At 44.8% G+C, this 18,815-nt stretch overlaps 1 protein-coding gene across 5 annotated transcripts in view; it reads right to left on the minus strand.

Moving 5' to 3' along the window:
• The window catches only part of LOC112569894 (bone morphogenetic protein 2-like), a 93,040-nt gene that overhangs the window by 49,562 nt on the left and 24,663 nt on the right, over window positions 1–18,815 (minus strand). For 2 of the 5 annotated variants that reach the window (XM_025247951.1, XM_025247952.1), the window contains exons 2-3: window positions 18,127–18,433; window positions 16,091–16,732 (exon numbers count right to left, since the gene is read on the minus strand). In XM_025247951.1, the coding sequence (XP_025103736.1) occupies window positions 16,091–16,103 (13 nt within the window). In that variant the 5' untranslated portion in view covers window positions 16,104–16,732; window positions 18,127–18,433. Of the gene's footprint in view, window positions 1–8,303; window positions 9,022–13,093; window positions 14,354–16,090; window positions 16,733–18,126; window positions 18,434–18,815 lie in introns of those variants that run through there. The other 3 variants (XM_025247953.1, XM_025247956.1, XM_025247955.1) reach the window with 3 other exon arrangements.

An 18,815-nucleotide genomic window follows, 5' to 3' on the forward strand; every position in this document is an offset into this window, starting at 1 on the left:
GACTGTGCCATCATCGATGGTTGTCTCTATGCCTCTGTTGAGAATGTTTCGCTATTAGCATGTAATTCCATCTTTGTCCGCGGTATCCGTTGAGTTGGTGTTCACCATGTTATGTAACAGATGACTGGAATTTATATCTTTATGTTTATGTACTCTTTAAGCTACCTGCGGAATATTAAGATTCATACCATAAAATAGCATTAGGAAACGATCACAACTATCCAGACTGGAAGTCATGAGCCAAGACGCTCGGTTCGGTTCGCCTTTATGGCAAATATCAGCTTATTGTAAGAACATCACAAAAATTATTTAAGACCACCGGAAATGGAGTTTGCTATCCCATTTCATCAAATCCATCGAGGATTTATTGTTATTGTTCTGTTGCAATATTTCTAACCCTTTGCTTTCAACGTTCCGTTTCAAGATATTCAGTGAATGCTACAGTTAACTGCGTTGGCAAAAAACAGCATACAAACAAAGGCTGGCTTATAGAAACACTTTTGTGAAGAACTACTTATGATAACGCCATCTTTCACATGGGATATCTTCGACTAGTGTCCTTATATAATACGGGATTGGTTATTTTTTCTTTTTTTTTCTTGTCTTTTTTTTTTTTTTTTTCTTTTTCTGGAGGACTAAGTTGTAAAAAAAAAATAAAAAAAAAAAAAAAAAAAAAAAAAAAAAAAAAAAAAAAAAGAAAAAAAAAAAAAAAAAAAATCTACATCCATGCTTTAAGCCCTTAGCAAATCACATCGATTTGACTCGCCTATTCTGTTTATTTGCTCTCTGTACCATCTTAGTAGAAACAATCAGCAGCAAATCTACAACTCTCAAAAATCAACCGGTATCCATCCTCCACACTACAACACGTGTAAACTCAATTTTCATAGTCCGGCTCACACAATCTAGCCATTCAACATACTCCGGAAATCACGTGACCTTGCGTCAACCCTCGTTACATGCACTCACTGTCAAACTTACTTTCAGATGTAAGACAATGTCTTGCAAAACCTTTCCATATACACAATTGATAACTTGAACTTCATACAAATCACAAGACCTTTTCTTTCTTTGATATCATTCATTTGCTAAGTGTAAACAACATCGTATTAACGTACCCATAGTATTTTAGAAAAAGTTAATTTCAACGCCACGCAAGGTTGTTTTGCTTTTCAGATTTTCGCTTTTGCTGCTTGGCTGTGGCGTGCTGAGGCTGTTTCTGCACCAAACGGTAGAAACCCTTGCGGAAGAATGGCCACATCTTTCGTTTTATTTAAATAATGAACACTATTGTCGTCACCTAACCTGGGGTTACAAATAGGCGACCAGAGCATAGAGGAGCCAAGAAATGATGGTGGTAGTCTCCCGGTGCGGCGGTCTCTATTAATCATTGAATGCGGCACCCTTTTAGGAGCGGAATGTTTTAGAATCACAAAAAGTCTTCTGTGTGGGCACGAGGAATATTCCTTCCTCGACCCACCCGAGGTCACCTCGCTGTAATATCAACCAAGCACCCATAAACCAAATCGCCCTCCACACTTTAGAACCACGTACAGCAACACTGACACATCATTATAATTGTCTTTTGGTCACCAACATCGTAGGCATCGGACAAGCTGCACGTAAAGAACCACAGAGACCAAAAAATTAAACTATCTTCCTACCCTCTCATTGTCCTACCGCCAAGGCCTGACAGCTTTTCTCATCTATCGTCGAATGTGAATCGCGACTAAAAAGCATATCCTTTCCTAGTAAATTCTAGTTACTCGACTGGGCTGTAGCCCCCGGCTAGGCATGATGGATCCAGAGAAATAACCAGGGGGATTAACCTGAAAATATGTCCACGGATATTTGAAGGTCCTGTAGTCACGACCGAAACAGGCAGACAGCCAAACGGATCTCAGTATGAAACTGCAAGCTTAAGACGCACGTGCAGGTACAGACATGCCTACGTCCTTGCTAGTGCGTGCAGCGGTGTTAGCAGCAAGCACACAAGATGAGGCCCACCCGCCAAGACAGTTTACATGATGAAGGCAGAAAGGTATCCGAGATACCATCAAGCATCAGACTTTGCACGCATATCGTGTGGAGACATGTGGATGGATGTATGCACTGCTGTCTATAGAGATCTATGTCTGTATGTTTAAGGCGCGTGTTTTTCGACATGTCAAATACATGCGTATGCCTACAGGTGGGCCCGGTCCCAATCAGCGTCAGCCAGACAGAGAAAAGTTGGGTGGCACTACTTCTGGCTGAGCGTTTGCCCATGTCAGTGTGTAAGTTATGTTACCACCTAATGCCAGAGTCCGAGGGAAGACGTCAAAAGCCATCTGAAAGGCAACACAGTTCAAGAAAACGTTGTCTGCCCTAGTCCATCGTTCTCCACAAAAAAACAAAAACAAAAAAAAAGTTATTTCACTTGTAAACAATATTTGTCAATCTGTTGTGTGTGTGTGTAAAATGTAAACACGCGATTCTTTACTGAGCGGCTATCTGTGGCTGATCTTAAGAAGACAACGTACACCTTGGAAATTGGCGATATCCAGCTTGCGGGCTATCAAGTACTGTCGTAAGCCTTACCCCTCAAGGAAGGCCGCCAGCGCGAACGTTCGACATTAATAAAAGGTTGCACTTATATTAGGGGGAAAAAAAAACCCGTACAGTTCCCATCTTTCAAAGCAAAGGTAATCTCATCAGCAACAGCGGCAAGTGGCTTTGAATCCTTTTCTGCCGATAATCCCGAGGTTGTGAACTCAGTCACACGCTACTTCATGACCTTAAGAGGACATGGGAAACAGATAAAGAAAGTTAAATATTTTTTTTTTTTTTTTTTTTTGTCTTCTTTGTTCGTGATATCGGCATGGGACGTGCTTGCTTGAGTCTTCGAGATAAACAAAAAAACCTGGCTTGCAGACGACCCTGATGATGATATTCTCTGTATCACTGACGCCCCGTTAAAGGAGAGACAATGATGTCTACAAGACCGCCAAGGCCGCTGGCTGGCAAACCAAAAGTGACAAGGGAGATAATCGATAAAATTATCCTTATCAATGGCTTTCGTAATGACCGACATTAATCAAACATTATTCTCTCAGCCACAGGATGTATAGATAACCAGACGCCCAGAAAGAGATGAAATGGTAAGGAATACGAGTTATAACAGACGGGTGAGGGATGGGTGGAGGCGAGAATAATGTTTACAAAACGTTTATGAGACGGACGCAATACTTGGCATGATGTCCATACGTTCTGTGTTTTGAAAACTTACACCCACTCTGCCTCATTTCACATTTGTGATTTTGAGACCAATAAACTTAGACTGAGATGTACACTAAATTTCTTTCCCCAGTACTGTCCTCCCTCTCCCAACCCCCACTTTTCACGGACTAGACAGCAGCTTTCTAAACCTAAAACAACTTTTCCTTGTTCCGGTTAATGCAAACGTGTAAAAGAACAGACATATACATTATTTGATAACATATATGTATAATTATGTCCTCGTTCCTACTTTTCAATATTATGCGATCAACTAAAGATTATTATTTTTAATTGTCCTTCTCACTTAAAGATGTTTCTTCTGTCCACAATAGGGAGCAAGGTCAGTCATCGTTCACACCAGCTTGATGCTCACAATACTTCATCGAACTCTGTGGACTTCCATCTGTTCTGCCATACCTGACAACCAACACCTGTCTCATCTTTAGCGTACGATCACATTATCCAACTTCAAAGACAATTAAAATTAAGTTGATGTATCACACTTACTATCGCCATGTTACTAATAAATGATGCAAAGGAACCGATTTGTGTCCCTAACTGAACAACAGCAAATGAGGTTTTCATTGTACAACAGGTTTGCGTATCTAAAGTATCACACAGAAAGTAGCACTATGATAAGAATATTCGGTACCGGTGTGAAAAGAGACGAAAACAAAGTGGTTCAGTGACACTAAAATCCCGTCTGCGCTTTTGTGGTCCGTAGCCCAGGGGGGGCGTGACCGGCTTCTCATTGCTTTATGGACCAGAAAGCTACTGTCAGTGCTGTCAGTAACAAGATGGGTCAATGTAGCACCTCGACAGGTTGCTGGGTTTGAGAAGACTAGCCCTTTGGATCACGGTGACATGCAGACACCTTGAGAAAAGACACAGGCCCGTGGTTGTGACCCAGAATGAAAAGCAGCCTATCTCGTAGAGGGCCGATCTCTCACACACACACACTTTCACACACAAACGCCAAACACGTGCGTTCTGACACCTCGTTCTTCGTATAATCTGCAAACTATCGATGGCTGGGTGGGCTTAAATGAACAATTCATGAAGTGTTCTGCTTTCACTGGAATCTCAGGGCCAGAGCTTACCAGCCCGTATCATTAACGGTCCCACGCTCACACTGGCGAAAGACGCGCCATCTCGCTTTGCGCTCGACCTGTTGCGCACACAATCATTCAGGACGAATCATGCTCGGTTGACACAGGCAACAGGGGAGGCAACATCACGGCATGGCAGCTGAACAAAAAACGCCATAGCTCCTCAAGTCCCCAGCCGGGATCCCGAAACGAATGTTTCACAAAACGTTCAGAGGGCCCTCACTCACTGGCTCACCTCTCCCACCAACAGGAAATATTCGACATCAGCAACTTGTGAAAATCAAATTATCCTTAATAGTGTATTTGACAGGAAAATAACATAACCTAACCAATATATAAAAATAACCATATTCTTTTGGCAGTTCCTGCGATAAACCACATAAGCAATAATGAAATGCCTAAATTAATGTCAGTGAATGTTTAATCTAAATGTGGGTGAAGGACCTACTTTGGAAGGTCATACAGCACGTTACACATTCCCTTTCATACGAAATATCTATTATTATCAATTACCCAAGAAAACACTGCTAATTAGAAAACATGATATATTCTTAACATCACATGTTTACATTTACATATGTCAGCTGGTATATGTCGACAATGAAGGGGTTAAAAGCCCATTGGGGAAGGGGGTGGGGATGTGGGCAAGGAAACAGGTGCAGGCCGTTGCGCCTGTTGATGCGGACTTACGGACAAAGTGTAGTGCACCCCAGGAGGACACAGCGAGTCTACAGCATCATCGCGGGTCATAAATGGCGGCTGGGCTCAGCGGGAATTGTTTTCATTGTGCGCACCTGCGAGACTTGAAAGAAAAGCATAATGAATGCTAAAGAGAAAGCCGTATGAATGAACTTTTTTTTTTCTCGTGTTCTGTCTGCTCCCTGCCACCTCTGTCGCACCTCTCAAATCCAAACCGTCAACGCCCGTTCACCTCTCTTCTCATCTTATCGTCTGCATTATTTATTTATTTTTTTACCTGAACATTTTTTAAGCCATGCAGCTACCGTTGACAGCTGTCGGAAGGCTGTAAGGACAACGGTGAGCCCTGCCGTTTGGACTCTTGCTGTTGTTCATTGACATACACTCGCTGCCTCCACATCTTGCCTGAAAGAGGTACGCCCGCCCGCGCGCGTGCGACTTGGCCAACCAGCATGTGTGACACGCCATTTACTGTTTTCTTTTGTGCATCCAGACCACACAAACCCCCACAAATAATCAAGCCTTGTAATGCCCTTCTTCTCGCGAAAGCAAGTTACTAAAAGGTTCGAATGAGGATGTCAGTTTGTTCAGCATCCCTCTCAAGAGGTGAATGACATGAAAATACAGCAACCTAACCAAGCCCTCTCTTAGGCTGCATGCACTGACTGATAAACCTGCAGGCCGCGAGAACCTGTATTTTGCATTACACATTGTTATGCAAGGTATGGGTTTTTTCTTCTTTTTTTTTGGGGGGGGGGGGCGGTCATTTCGCCCCAAGACCATTTCGCCTCACACCAAAAAAGTCAAATCGTCCAAAGTCCAAAGACGATTCGATCACCGATGAAACCAGTAGCTATTAACGTCAAATATTACCAAAAGAGCCATACATTGTTCAAACAAGAGATACGCAAGCATGTGAAAAAGTTTAGCCACCATTTTACTTAACAAAATGGCCCCCATTACTCTATGCAGAGACTTCGCTGATCCTGGTACTCATTTAGCTTGAAGTACACCATACCACAGTAGTGCACGGACACCACTGTCGTCAATTGTGAAAGACGCTTTTAAAAAAATGTTGGAAATGTGCTAAATCCATATTATTATTAACTGAGTCATGTTTAAACCTTTCCCGGCTCAAAAGACTGGTCTAGATAGTCTATAGTTGGAAGTTCGTCGCAGAAACGTCGCCAGTCGAGTAATCAAGTCTCTGCCATGTCGCCAGCCCGCCTTTGTGGTGGGTGAAAATTTTTCGTCCTTATGCAATCGGGTGGCCGGCTTACCCGCGATCCCCATATGACTGTAAAAACAAAGTCTAGACTATAGACTACATTGACAATCAGCACAAAGTGGTACATTTTCACCTCGATCTCCCAGACCAGTCTTGAGAACCTGATGCGGTGTACACTAAACACAGCATGACTATAAATAACTGATAATAATAATAATGTGGATTTATATAACACATTTTCCCTTTTTTTTGGAGGGGGGGGGGGAGAGGAAGGGGAGTGGTTTTCACAATTGACGACAGTTATATCGGTGCCCTACTGTGCTATGATGCGCTTCGAGCTAAATGAATACCCGATCAGCACGTCTTCATATTATGATAATAATAATAAGCAAAAAACAAACAAACAAACAAAACCTTCAAATTTAAGATAGTGATTAAAGAGAAGAATTAAGTTTATTTGCCGTTGTAATATACGTTCTCTGCATGCGTATAGCCATGCAGCCATTTTTATTTAATAAAATGGTGGCCAAACTTAATCGCGTGGGTTTACAAAAAAAAAAAAAAAAAGCAGCTGAGCTTGTGAATCTCCCTTGTTCGAACGATTTGACTTTTCAGTCTTGGGACAAAATGGACCTACGTGGGACGAATTGACTTTTGGTGTGGGGCAAAATGACCCGTGGCCGGGGTTTGCATAAAAAATATAACGAACGAAGTTGTGCGACAAAAAAAAAAAAAAAAAAAAACTGGCGAAGTTTAGTTTTTTAAAACAGGTGAACTACGAAATTTCTTTGTCATTTTACTTTCTCTTTCTCTGTCTGTCTTTTTTTTTTTTTTTGGCCATCTCTTAATGCCGCGGCACAAGATAACAAATTTCATTCATTAATGATCACAGAATTTGTAAAACAAATATAGCGAGATGAGCTCAATGCGATTAAAACTCATATCACGACGCTTATGTTAAAGCTCGTTTCTCAATCTTCCTTCTGATCTTTGTAAACGTATCATCTTGGAACATTAGTAGGCGCCGGAGGGTTTGCTCCTGTGCTAAATATAAACTTGCGAGAGGCGACGATGTGTGCATAATGCATATATTGGAAGAGCGTAGTTCACTGTCAGTCCACGCGCTTGCATATATTTCCGTTGTACGAAAACCTAATCGCTCACCATTTCACGACCCTTCGTGGTCGTGCTTTGATTATTGAAATGTAATCAATGGCTGAGTTAAATGATGATCGAGTGGTTTTTGTGTGTGCGTGCGTATGAGCGAAAGGGGTGCGTTTCTCTGACCTTTGTATTTCACACACACAGAGTTTGAGAGATGGAGAACAGGAAAGGGTTGGAAGAAAAAAAGAATCAGAACAAGAGGTAAAAATTAGTCAGGTGTTGGGAGGCAAAGAGAGAAGAAAGATGTAAGCACTGGAGGTATTATTGCACGTTAAAGGCCACTGACCAGGACTTGTAACAAAAGTTGGCATAATTATTAATATAATAAAAAACATTGTAGGCTGACATCCGAAGACTTTCAGAAGATCGATGAACATTTGCTTAGCATTTACTTCTCCAAGTTCTCTCTCTCTCTCACCTGATCGTGTCTAGGGAACATTTCAACTCCTTAACTTTTTTGCGTTATAGGATCTGTGCAACAAACCGCACGAAGATACTTTTAGACAAGCAGCACTTCCCTCCCCTGCCTCGATCTGTTCCCGTGCGCACCAACAGAATGTATTTTCTTCCGCAGACTTTAAAGCATGAAATCACGTTGAATAATCAAATAACACGATAAGCAGGACTGTATATTGCAAACGACACTCCCAGAGGCTTGTTCAGAAGGAAAGTTCTTCAATGGACGACTACTGACGCTGAAGCAGTCAGTTTTGTAAAACTTTACCAACACGTGTCAACCTAAGGCACACGACAAGGATTTATGATGTGTAAATTAAGACCGATCATCAGGATTTTTTTAGTCGTAGAGAAGGCGCAGCTCTTTAGAAAAAAAAAATCAACCCTACCTTTCAGGTACATCCTTGACAGCAATAAGTCTAAGAGTGGCAGATGTAAATCCAGAGAACTCCGCTGCTTTGCAGTCTTCTCTGGGGCGGATCTGATTTTCGCACTGAGCAAATGATGTGGAAGACGACTGGGCAGATAAGGGTAGATGTCCGATGACTGACGTAAAGTGAACCAGCTTACTCATAGATCGTGAAGGTTTAGAGCACCGTAGCCATGGTAAATAAATGACGGCCCTAACTTGCACCGACCAGTCACAAAACGCCACTCAAATCCCATTAGGACCCCGTCCCCACCTACTTGTCTCCAATGTCGTTCCGTCTCGGCTTCCTCTTAATTAAGCCTGTCCAGTTTAGAACCGTATGACGTCAGCAGAAGCAACAGCATCTTGCGACGAAATCGTCGCTGAGCGGAACGACAGACGCCGCCTGCTAGACCGTGACGCTCCACCCGCGCTGTGGTTTGTTTATTAGGTCCACCACCCGCATGTCTTCCACTTGTCTCTCCTCCGACTGCGGTCTGCTCTTTGGTCTTCGGGTGTTCGGCTGGAGCAGGGTGCAGACGATGTTTACCCGAGGCATCATCACTGCCGTCGGCGAAAATGTTAACGGACGCCACAAACCTGGCCGGACAGACGGGTTCAGAGTAACAGCAGGAGACGGAGAGAAGTTCATGACACGAAAACAATACAGTTGTATTACCCGCCAGCGACCGACCCTAGCCGATAACAAGACCATCGATGAGCTTGGCTAGTTTAACAGCTCGTTCTCCGGTAGACGCTTTAGCCAAAAATATAGCGGACGACGACAAACAGAAAATGAAAATTATTTTTAATACATCTTCGTGAAGTTCAGTCTCCAATTGACTCAAATATAAAAACCCTTCTCATTAGTACCATCAAGGACGATCGGCAGCAGTGGCGGGTTCTTACCCCCTTGCGTGCCTGTCCATCGGAGAATTACCTGTTTTATGACTAAGTAATGGGTATATGCCATAGACGTGTTTGGGACACGATCGACCTTTCAACTGACGAAAGAGAGCTTTTGTGGTTCTTGTATTCCAACCCATCACGAGCCTGCTAGTGGCTATAAACCGCTGACTGTCGCAATGATGTTTTGATTGTGGTTTCAACGTAACAGTATGCTCACATGGCAGCCTTGAGCCTCCTACCGTCACTATCGTGGTCGTCACCATTATTGTAACAGTCATCATCATCATCAATGTTTGCACTAGCTGAGTCTAATAAGTAACCAAAAGGCAAGGTATTTCCAAGGCTACAGCGCTACTGAAAACAAATATGCTGTTTTATTGAGCATTCTTTACGTCTTAAACGTTTAAAAACAACTTTCGCTTTTGCCCACCGCAACCCTCCACCTCCTTTTTAACAATTACATCCTAGTAATGTGTTGTATCTAAAGACTCAAAGCCAAGTCATATGCAGCTGTCAGAAAACCATGTAGACGACCCATTAAAGTTTTCTTCTTGTTCCAGACACAGCTCTGTTGACTTTTTTTTTTTTACCTGAGTCAAGACGTGTCTGGTGACAGGTATCTGTCTGCCTGTTAGACTAGCGCGTTCTTGCTTCCTCCGTGCAGGAGACAAAAGAATCATCAAAAACACTGGAGACCGTTGCGCATAGCCAAAAGGTGCGAGTGTCTGCGCATGTGGTAACATGCCGACCGCTAGACCACCGAGTCGAAGGAGCCAGTAGACCTCAGGGACGTCGCAGCGCCGTGACCAGCTACACCAGAGGGGATACGCACGTGCGGTGGGCGGGTGGACCGTGGCGCCGTGCGGGTCTGAATGGCGACTTCCCGCCTCAGCTACAAGGTATTGCCTCCCTCTCGGTGCGGATATGACGACTACCTCTTACTGTCAACGCTGGGCTGTCAGTCATCAGTCATTCGTCCCATGATGGTACCAGTCGTTGTTGCTGTCGCGAACCTGATGTGGATATCTATCGTGAAGACGCCATCTGTGGAAAATGTGGCCTCACAGTACGCGATCTTCAAGCCGTATTCCGTTCATGAACATATCTATGGCATGCTTTACTCGCTTCGGCAGCGACCTAGGATTGCAGTCTCGATAACCTTTTCTAGCTGTTTGCTATGATAACATTTCTTACTATTCTCAAGATTTCTCAATATTCTAAAGTCTTGTTTTCTGGAGTGGTCACATTTAAATCTGTGATCGCCCTTTACTGCCAAAACGCAGCGAGTCTTTGCATTGTCCTTCGTTCTACATCTTCGTGGATCCTTTTCTGCTCATGGGGCTTTCCTTTTAGCCAAGATATCGCACTATGCAAGTTAACTTATTATCTGCTTTGCTGTTATCAATGACCGTAACTTTACTCTTGTCAGTACTGGTCTCTATTCCCTATTTGTCCGAACAGTCTGTGCCTTCCATCAGTTCGATGTCGTCTGCAAAGCATAGGTAGGTCCAATCGACCTTCCACCGATGAATGTGTGATGGTAGTGGAGGGTTTCAAGAATGACATCCAAAAAGATGTGTTAAACAGCACAGGTAATAGGGGGTAGCCTTGAGGGACCCCTGCTGTCGTGTGAAAGAAAACGCCAAACTGACCGCCGACTGCTCCAAGATACCAATCGTTTTTTGGATCAGCATTTGCTAGAAGGTTTTCGCAGACGCCTGGAATATTCGCTAAATGCTGGTTCTTCCTCCCCCCGAACTGTTTCTGTAACCCTCCAGTAACATTCACAAGCTGAGCACTGATTGTTTTTCCCGTTTATATACACACGGTATCTTCCTTCCGTTCATTTTCTCCACCCTCTCCCTCCCGCAAAACACAACGTATAAATTGCGAAATCTTACATACAGAATGTTTATAACTATATATAAATAATTATAAATAAAACCTCTTTATACCAGGTTCTTTACTGAAGTCTTAACACACCTCTGATAACGATGCCCAGGATCGTTCCAGCCATTAAAACCATTCTGTAACATAAGGCTCTTCATAAAGAGTAACAAGGCAAAACGGAATGTGGAATGAGACGTGGGGCAGGAGGCTACCAATCGCTGAAACCCTGTCTTCTCTCATAGGCCTGGTGCGCCAGGACTGCTCCGTGCAGCGTGCGCACAGCACAGCGACGCAGGCATCCACAGGCAGTGTGCCGTTGACACAAATCAGTTTTCATTGATATCTTCAATGCAGTGCCCGCGAACCCTTTTAGCCGGCGTCTCTAGTGTGCAGAAATTTACAACTTCATGTGCATAGATAACGCAGCTGTATCAAGTGTGTGTGGTGCGTGTAGGTGTGCGTGCGTGTGCGTGCCCAAGTGTAGGACAGGACAGCGGGACAGACATAAGGAAAGCCTCCTATTACTACTAGACCTAATGATTAAAGGGCACAACTTTTATAACGTGACACACACACTGGTGCACAAGTTCAAGACATTCATAAACATTTTCTCGTACACATTTACCCACCTCCCCACACACTGACTGTGATCTGATATGTGTATATCGCTTCATGCATTCACACACTATCCACCCTACCTACCTCCCACTCCCGCTCGTAAACGCAAATCTCTATCTCCCTCCCTACTCCCTGTGTGTGTGTGTGAGAGAGAGACCCTACACACGAGCACACATTCATTCTGCTCTTAATGCGTCGAGCAATAAAACAAAAATAATCGCAAACCACACTAACGCTTCTTACGAGTGTTACAACGGCACACTAAAGTACCAAGGCTGAGCTACCATTGTGTGACCTAATAGCCAGTACAGAAAACACCGACTGCTCTGCTACTCGCCTGCAACAACTACAACCACAAACCTCACGTCTTACACACTGCAAGCCTCGGTAGCTTCTCGTGCTGCTGGATACTGCGGCTGTTTAAAATAAATTTTTTTTAAAAAAAAAGATGAAAAAGAAAACAAGAGAGAAAAACAAGAACATTTGTGAGCGCAGTAAGCGACATGAAGAGTGTAGTGACATAACTTGCCGGCGCGCCTTCATCCCTTTCCACGCTGGAGTAATAAATTCCCAGCACACACACAAGAGCTGCGTCTGTGCACTGTTTCAAGCGCCAAAACAAGGGGCTCAAGATGCAATCGTGTCGTCATCACAGCGCGTGAAACAGGCACGGAAACCCAGAGCTCCGCAAGAGCTTACTCAGTTACATACAACGATACATGGAGGAGCAAGTGCTGGACAACAGTCGGTGCGAGAAGGAAACCTGGGGGAGAAGTCACTTAGGGCAAACACGACTCTGCCTTTGGAGTGAGAAGGGGGTGTGGGGGGGAGAGAAGTGTAGGTGGGCAGCACAGTGCGCCTGGGACAACACGGAAACACAGAGAGACACGAGTTATAAAAGTGCTCGACACTGGCGGTCCGCGCCCCGGGACCTTCAAACGACTGTTTCCCTCCCACCTCACCTTATGTCAAGTTCCCTCCTTCTAACGCTCAAGTACAGGACAGAATAGTTAATGTTTATGACATCCTGCCAGATCTATGCCTTTTGTATCATCAACACGAACGTTTTGACAGGAATACCAGCACTTCCATCATCATCATCGTCGTCTTCATCATCCAGTTCTTTTCGACATATTTAAAACCTATTGTTAAAAGATCTGAATTTCTTCGATTTTTTTCTTCTTTATTTTGTTCCCTTTATTTCAATGCATTTGCTTGGAATAGATAATCTAGCTTCCTGGCGTCTGGGAAGTTCTTTCGAAAGCTGTCCGCGTGTGTTACTATGATCTATGTCTCTAGTTTGTTGACTAACAGGGCAAACATGTTTGTAAAGAAGCCATGACCAGTACTCACGTGCGGTAAAAGAGTCAATCCCTGGGCTGGAGAAAAGGACGCGTGGATCCACCCACCATTGCACTGACCGGGTGGACAGCAGGCGTAAGGACCTGACCCTGGTGCTGTGGGCGCGGGTATAATAAGGTCCAGAGGCTTTCCGGAAGGCGGTCAAAGTTGAATTTGGGAGGAGGCTGGGGTAGAGGAGAGGGGAAACTAGTCCCCTCCTCCTCCCACACTCTCTATACAAGTTCCAGACTAGCAAGCGATGACAGCAATTGTCCAGGTACACCTTGATAAACTGTGGACACTGCGCATCTCTTCCTCTCTGTCAAGCATACCTGTGTGGTTTACCTGGCGACTTTCACCCGTCAAGAAGCATGACAGCTGTCTTCTACAGTCTCTCAATTGTTTTCCTCTTAAAACAACTCAAGTATTACTTTGTGATAGATTGCGGTTTGCCCACCCCCCTCTTCTTCGTTCCTTCTGATTTTATCGTCACTCGAAAGAGGAAAACGCAGACTGATTCTGTTAGTTATCTATAAGTATACAGTCAAGTATCCATCGTAACGCTGGCGGTAGTGGGCGACGGTAGTCACAGAAGGACCTCAGGTGAGATAATCGATGGGAAAGAGGTGTCACGATTGTACAACATCCTTGACTCCGAACGACAGAGCTGCAGTAACAAGGTAAGCGGCCAGGTGACTGTTATTACAACGGTCGACAAAGCTAGGCTGTTGGGAGAAAACAAAGCACACCACTTGCTGCTTGCTGCTTGTGCTCACTGCCGGCCACACACATACAAACGCAATAACACACGCGCCCGCTGCTTCTCACCTGTGATGGTGCTCTAACACATGTACCGGTACGCTACAATGGTCCACGGGCTTTCCCTTCCCGCTTTTGCCAAGCTCGAGGCGGGGAGTCAAAGCTACACAAATCACCGCCAAGTGCGTCGAGTGAATGACGTTTGGCTTCCTCCGCGGGCACAAAGCTGTCCCTCCGTTTCCGAGAGCGGATTTACCTGAGGAGGCTGCGCGGTCGGTATAAGGGCAAACTCGCCGCTCCGTGAAGACCTCCTCTTCATTAGCTGGTAGCGCTTGCTTGTTTCGTTGTGACAAGAGAACCCTTTACTGCACTCCAGTACACTCGGCCGTTCTGATAGCGTTAGGGCGACGAACAGAAGCCGGCGCTCGCTCATTGCTTTTCATTGGGAGAGCAGACTGGCGCTAAAGAGAGAAGGGCCCTCGGCTAAGTCTCGCGTTGTGAACGGAGCAGTAGCACGCACACGCCCTGACCGTGGCAGTAGGGCCGGCGGCAGCGCTAACTCGTCGATCAAATTGCTTCCCTTCGTCAACCATACAGCGGTTTCTTTCCGCTTTATGAAGCCAAAGTGTTTGCCCTCATATAAGAATAAAGCTATCGAAAGCCAACAGTAAGGATGTGTTTAAAATAAAATTAAAACTATATGTGTGTACGTGCGCACTTTGTTAACAACCGCTTCCACATTTGTTCCACTAAAAGCAAGGTCCATGGTTACAGTTTAGGGGAAATAACTCGGATGTTAATCACGATGCAGAGGATGTCAAGAGAAAGATCTGACTGAACGAAATTTTCAATTCGTTCTTCTTCAGCTCTTGACACATGTTCCGACCACGAGTACCTCATATATAACTGTGTCCATTAAAAATATATGTAGTTTGCAAAAACTGTGACTGTTACCGAAGTCATGCAGATAATATTAGAAGAAAATATAAAATAAATACAAAAGTGTAATAATACAAAGCAGCATCTACCAAGATAATACGGTATTGTGCAAAGCTTGACCACGTCACATTGTTGTTCCTGTAGTCACGTTACAGAGTTCGCACTAGGATACGCCGTCGAAAGAACTGCCAAACTGGAGCTTCAAGTGCTGCCCCACGATGCTCACCAGCGGTTTTTGCTGACCAGTTCCTCCCATGAAGCAACACACACACACAAGCGTTCCTATCACCCACCCACACATACTTCCGATCTTCATATGCAAATGAGACTGTGGGCAGGGCGATACCCAACTCGTGCGTTTTCACTGGTGGACGCGGAGCGGCCATTGGGTTGATAGGGGGCGGGGAGGTGTTTGCGCTCAGTCCTGCCCCTGCTGAAAACGTGAACACTAGACCCGTTATTATTAGTTTTACTCTGGGTAGCACCAGGGACACTCGGGCGATAACTGGCGTTATTTACAAACCATTGCTGTGTTCCGTGGCCACAAACATTCAATAAAATAATATGGGAGGGGGTCACGAGAAAGTCTTCTGGGACCTGCACGTAAACAAAATAAAAACAAAACTTAAAATGGTTCAAGCTATTAGAATCAACCAACCACATATGAGAATTTACATGTAGATTAAGAGATGTTTATGTTATAGCTCCCAGAAAAGGAAGTGAAGATTTTGTTGACGACAGCAGCAGCCAGCTCCGAGCGCACACATAACCCACAAGAAGGCGAAGTAATCTGTGTCACAGAATGAAAGCGTGACCTGTCGTACAAGTGTCTAATATGTAGAAAAGTGCGCGCACTGTGCACATAGTGGCGTCAGCCACGTGGACTCACGGAAGACCCTTTAGCTCGACAGCAGACTCCCCACAACATTTGCAGACTTTCCCGTTTCCCTCCCCTACCCCTCACCAATCCCCACTCCATACTATTCAGTCAATAGACACGTCACCCATCCCATGTGGCCACCCACCCCACTCCATAGTGAGCCTAAATGAGTGGAGTGACAGGTATTTTCCACACAGGGCATACACAAGGCTTCCCCTCCTTTCAACCTCACCTATCTTCTTTACCTGTTCAGCCAACGACGACAGCCTGAAGGCCAGCGCTGATTAAGCTTACTGAGAAAAACACGACAGCAAGAACGACAACTGACGCCGACCCTGGCCCGCAATGCTCTCAGTGTGCCGAGCTCGGAGGAAAGCGCGTTGGGAAGGATGGGGGAGACAATCGGACAACGGTGGGCAAACTTCACTCACCTCGCGTAGACATTTGTTGCTGCGCCGCCGCTGTTGGTCGGGTCCTGCATGAGAAGGCCCCACAGTGGTCGTTGTCGCTGGACGAAGATTGTGGCGTGATGTCGTGCGAGGGGGATCGTCTGCTGCCGACGACTGCGTTTACATGACCGGTAAGCGGCTTGGCACAGCGCGGCCGCCATTGAGACTTAGGGAAAGTGAAGTCTTGTCCTGCCGCTAGATTTACGGATGTGAGGAGGGGGAGTGAAATCGGCTTTACCTTGGCGCTACCCCGGCGGCGTGTCGGCCTAGCGAGTGTGTGACGGCCTGGGGAGCGCTGGGCTCATGTTGTTGCTTGTTTGTGGGGGGAAAAGAGGTGGGTGGGAAGCACGTTGCGTTGCACAATATTCACTGCCACCGTCGCCGAGGGCCTTTATGGTCGCCGAGCTAAAAAAAAAAAAGCAAAAAAAAAAAAAGCAAACAAAATTGTCTGTATCCCTGCTGGCTCTGGCGGTTGAGGGATGAGGAAAACAGAGACCAGTGGCGTTTCCAGGGGTTTTAGTCACTCTGGGGCGAGCGAAGCAGACTGGATCTCTCTCATCACCCGCATCACTTCAATACTCATTCCTCATGTTAGAGAAGATCAGTTGAAAGGGACGTGAAATACTGAAACCATTGATTGCTATCAATTTCAAAACATGACGAGGTCAAATGTATTTGCTATTGTAAAAATGTAATAATTGAGAATAGTGAAAAATTAATGAACATAAATCTGTTTTAATGACCATCTTATTTTACATCAGAGCAGCAAGACAAAGAGAGATCACAAATTTGTTGAGCGCCACTTCCTTGTGGTTTCCCTGAACCGCACCTGCCCACCATTGCGTACTCTATTGAATGAAGAGTCAACATGGACACGACTCTGTTACATCCGCGATTCAGGATCGCGGTTTGATCCTCAGGTGGGTTGGTCAGGTAGGCAGAAATGTGATTTTGCAGAGGGATGAGGAAATTGGAGTACCTAGAGAAAACCCCCGGTGGCGAGCCCTGCGAATAAGAACAGGTGTCACATCTGAACGCAGGACCTTTCAGTTCTCTCACTGCAGGGTTGACAAGTGAGTATTTTAACCACAGCCACAAGATCTCGGACTGTACATAAATATAGTAACGAGGGCGGTGTGCAATGAGAGCTGTAATAGTTATTCGGATAGTTGGTACTTGGAGTCTTTTTGAAGGCTAGGGGGCAAAAGACCTTAATGACGGTTTGAAGCTTTTATGAGGTGGCGAAGGTAAACAACGGTAACGAAGGTACACGCTGCTAACCTGCATCCCCACTAGATTATAAATAAGGTCAAGGTAGTTTTGTAACCTTACGGTTGTAAAAGAGTGAGGCGTTAGAGCCCTAGCTTATCTTGCGGCCATATTTTGTGAGGGCGGTACGCATCTCCTTCTATGGAGTCAGGTAACCACTTCACAGCTGGGTCAACTTTGGGGAGAAAATTTTTGCTGCGCGACACGGGTATCGAACTAACTACTTTCGGGCTAAGACACCGTTGCTCTAAACACTACTCATCCGCTCCCACCTTGTTGTGCTCGAGCTCATGTTGTGCACTATTTTCTAGTTATTCTGTTATGGCAGAGTAAGTGCATGCGGGTAACAATACAAGTTAACTGTTTACGTGTGTTTGTAGAAGAAAACTGCAGCGATTGCTGCAAAATTTCAATCTCCCTTTATCAAAACTCATTGTTAACAGACGTCCAGGTCCCATAAGGAACGGTTGGAAAATGCTCAGAAAACTTGCAAACAAACTGATCTGTATTCTGGATTTAGTCGGAACCGTTGATAAGCGTGGAAGAATACGAAGACGAATTACTTGAAGCAAAAACAAACTACATACGTCAACAGACGGATAGACAGAGAAAGAATGCACGTTTGTTGGAGTGAAATGAGTCATGATTATATGATGTAGTGATGATACAAAAATAAAATTAAAACGGTATGCATCTAACAAAAAGAAAAAATGACAAGGCTTGCCAATTGAAGCAGTATCGCTACTTACCATCTTCAGTTACAAGTGGATATTGCAAGTGAAGTTCATCAAGAATCGCATAGCCTGGTACCTCGGAGTTAGCGATGAACAAGAAGCAGTGTGGAGCTAACGAGATTCCAGCACAGAGAGAGAGAGGGAAAAACTACTCCATGACGTAAAAGGCTTCACTTGGCGTGCGGCTCTCGGAGTGCGCCTCCTGCTCACCTTCACCAGCCGTAGCTGTGGACATCGAGGTTTCAGCTCTGGCTCGTGTTGTGCTAGTGTTACGCCGTCGTTAACATTCATTTCAGCGATGCTCGTCACCACGTCCGCTGCACTGTCACATAAAAAGAGAAAGGGAGGAAGAAGAGATTGATTGATTGAGCATGGCTCCAGCAAGGAAGAAGAGAGAGAAAGTGTCTGGGTATTTTTTTTTCCAGTTAGCTGCCAGAGTCGCTGTAACGCGCAATCAGATTACCAACAGTGCAGAGGACGTTTTCTTCTCTGGTGACTTGACCACCTTGTTAATCTGCTCAGCATGAACTATACAAGCATTGATATCAGAACAGACTTTCTCTGACCAAACAAACAAAAGAAAGTTTTAGAAATCATTCCTACAAAAATTGTGTGCTATTTTAGTCTTTGAATGTATTTTACGTACGTGTTGTCACTTAAACACACACACACACAAAAACCCAAGTAAAAACACCTGCACCTGA

Source organism: Pomacea canaliculata, linkage group LG8, assembly GCF_003073045.1.
Source record: "Pomacea canaliculata isolate SZHN2017 linkage group LG8, ASM307304v1, whole genome shotgun sequence".
Lineage (NCBI taxonomy): Eukaryota > Metazoa > Mollusca > Gastropoda > Architaenioglossa > Ampullariidae > Pomacea > Pomacea canaliculata.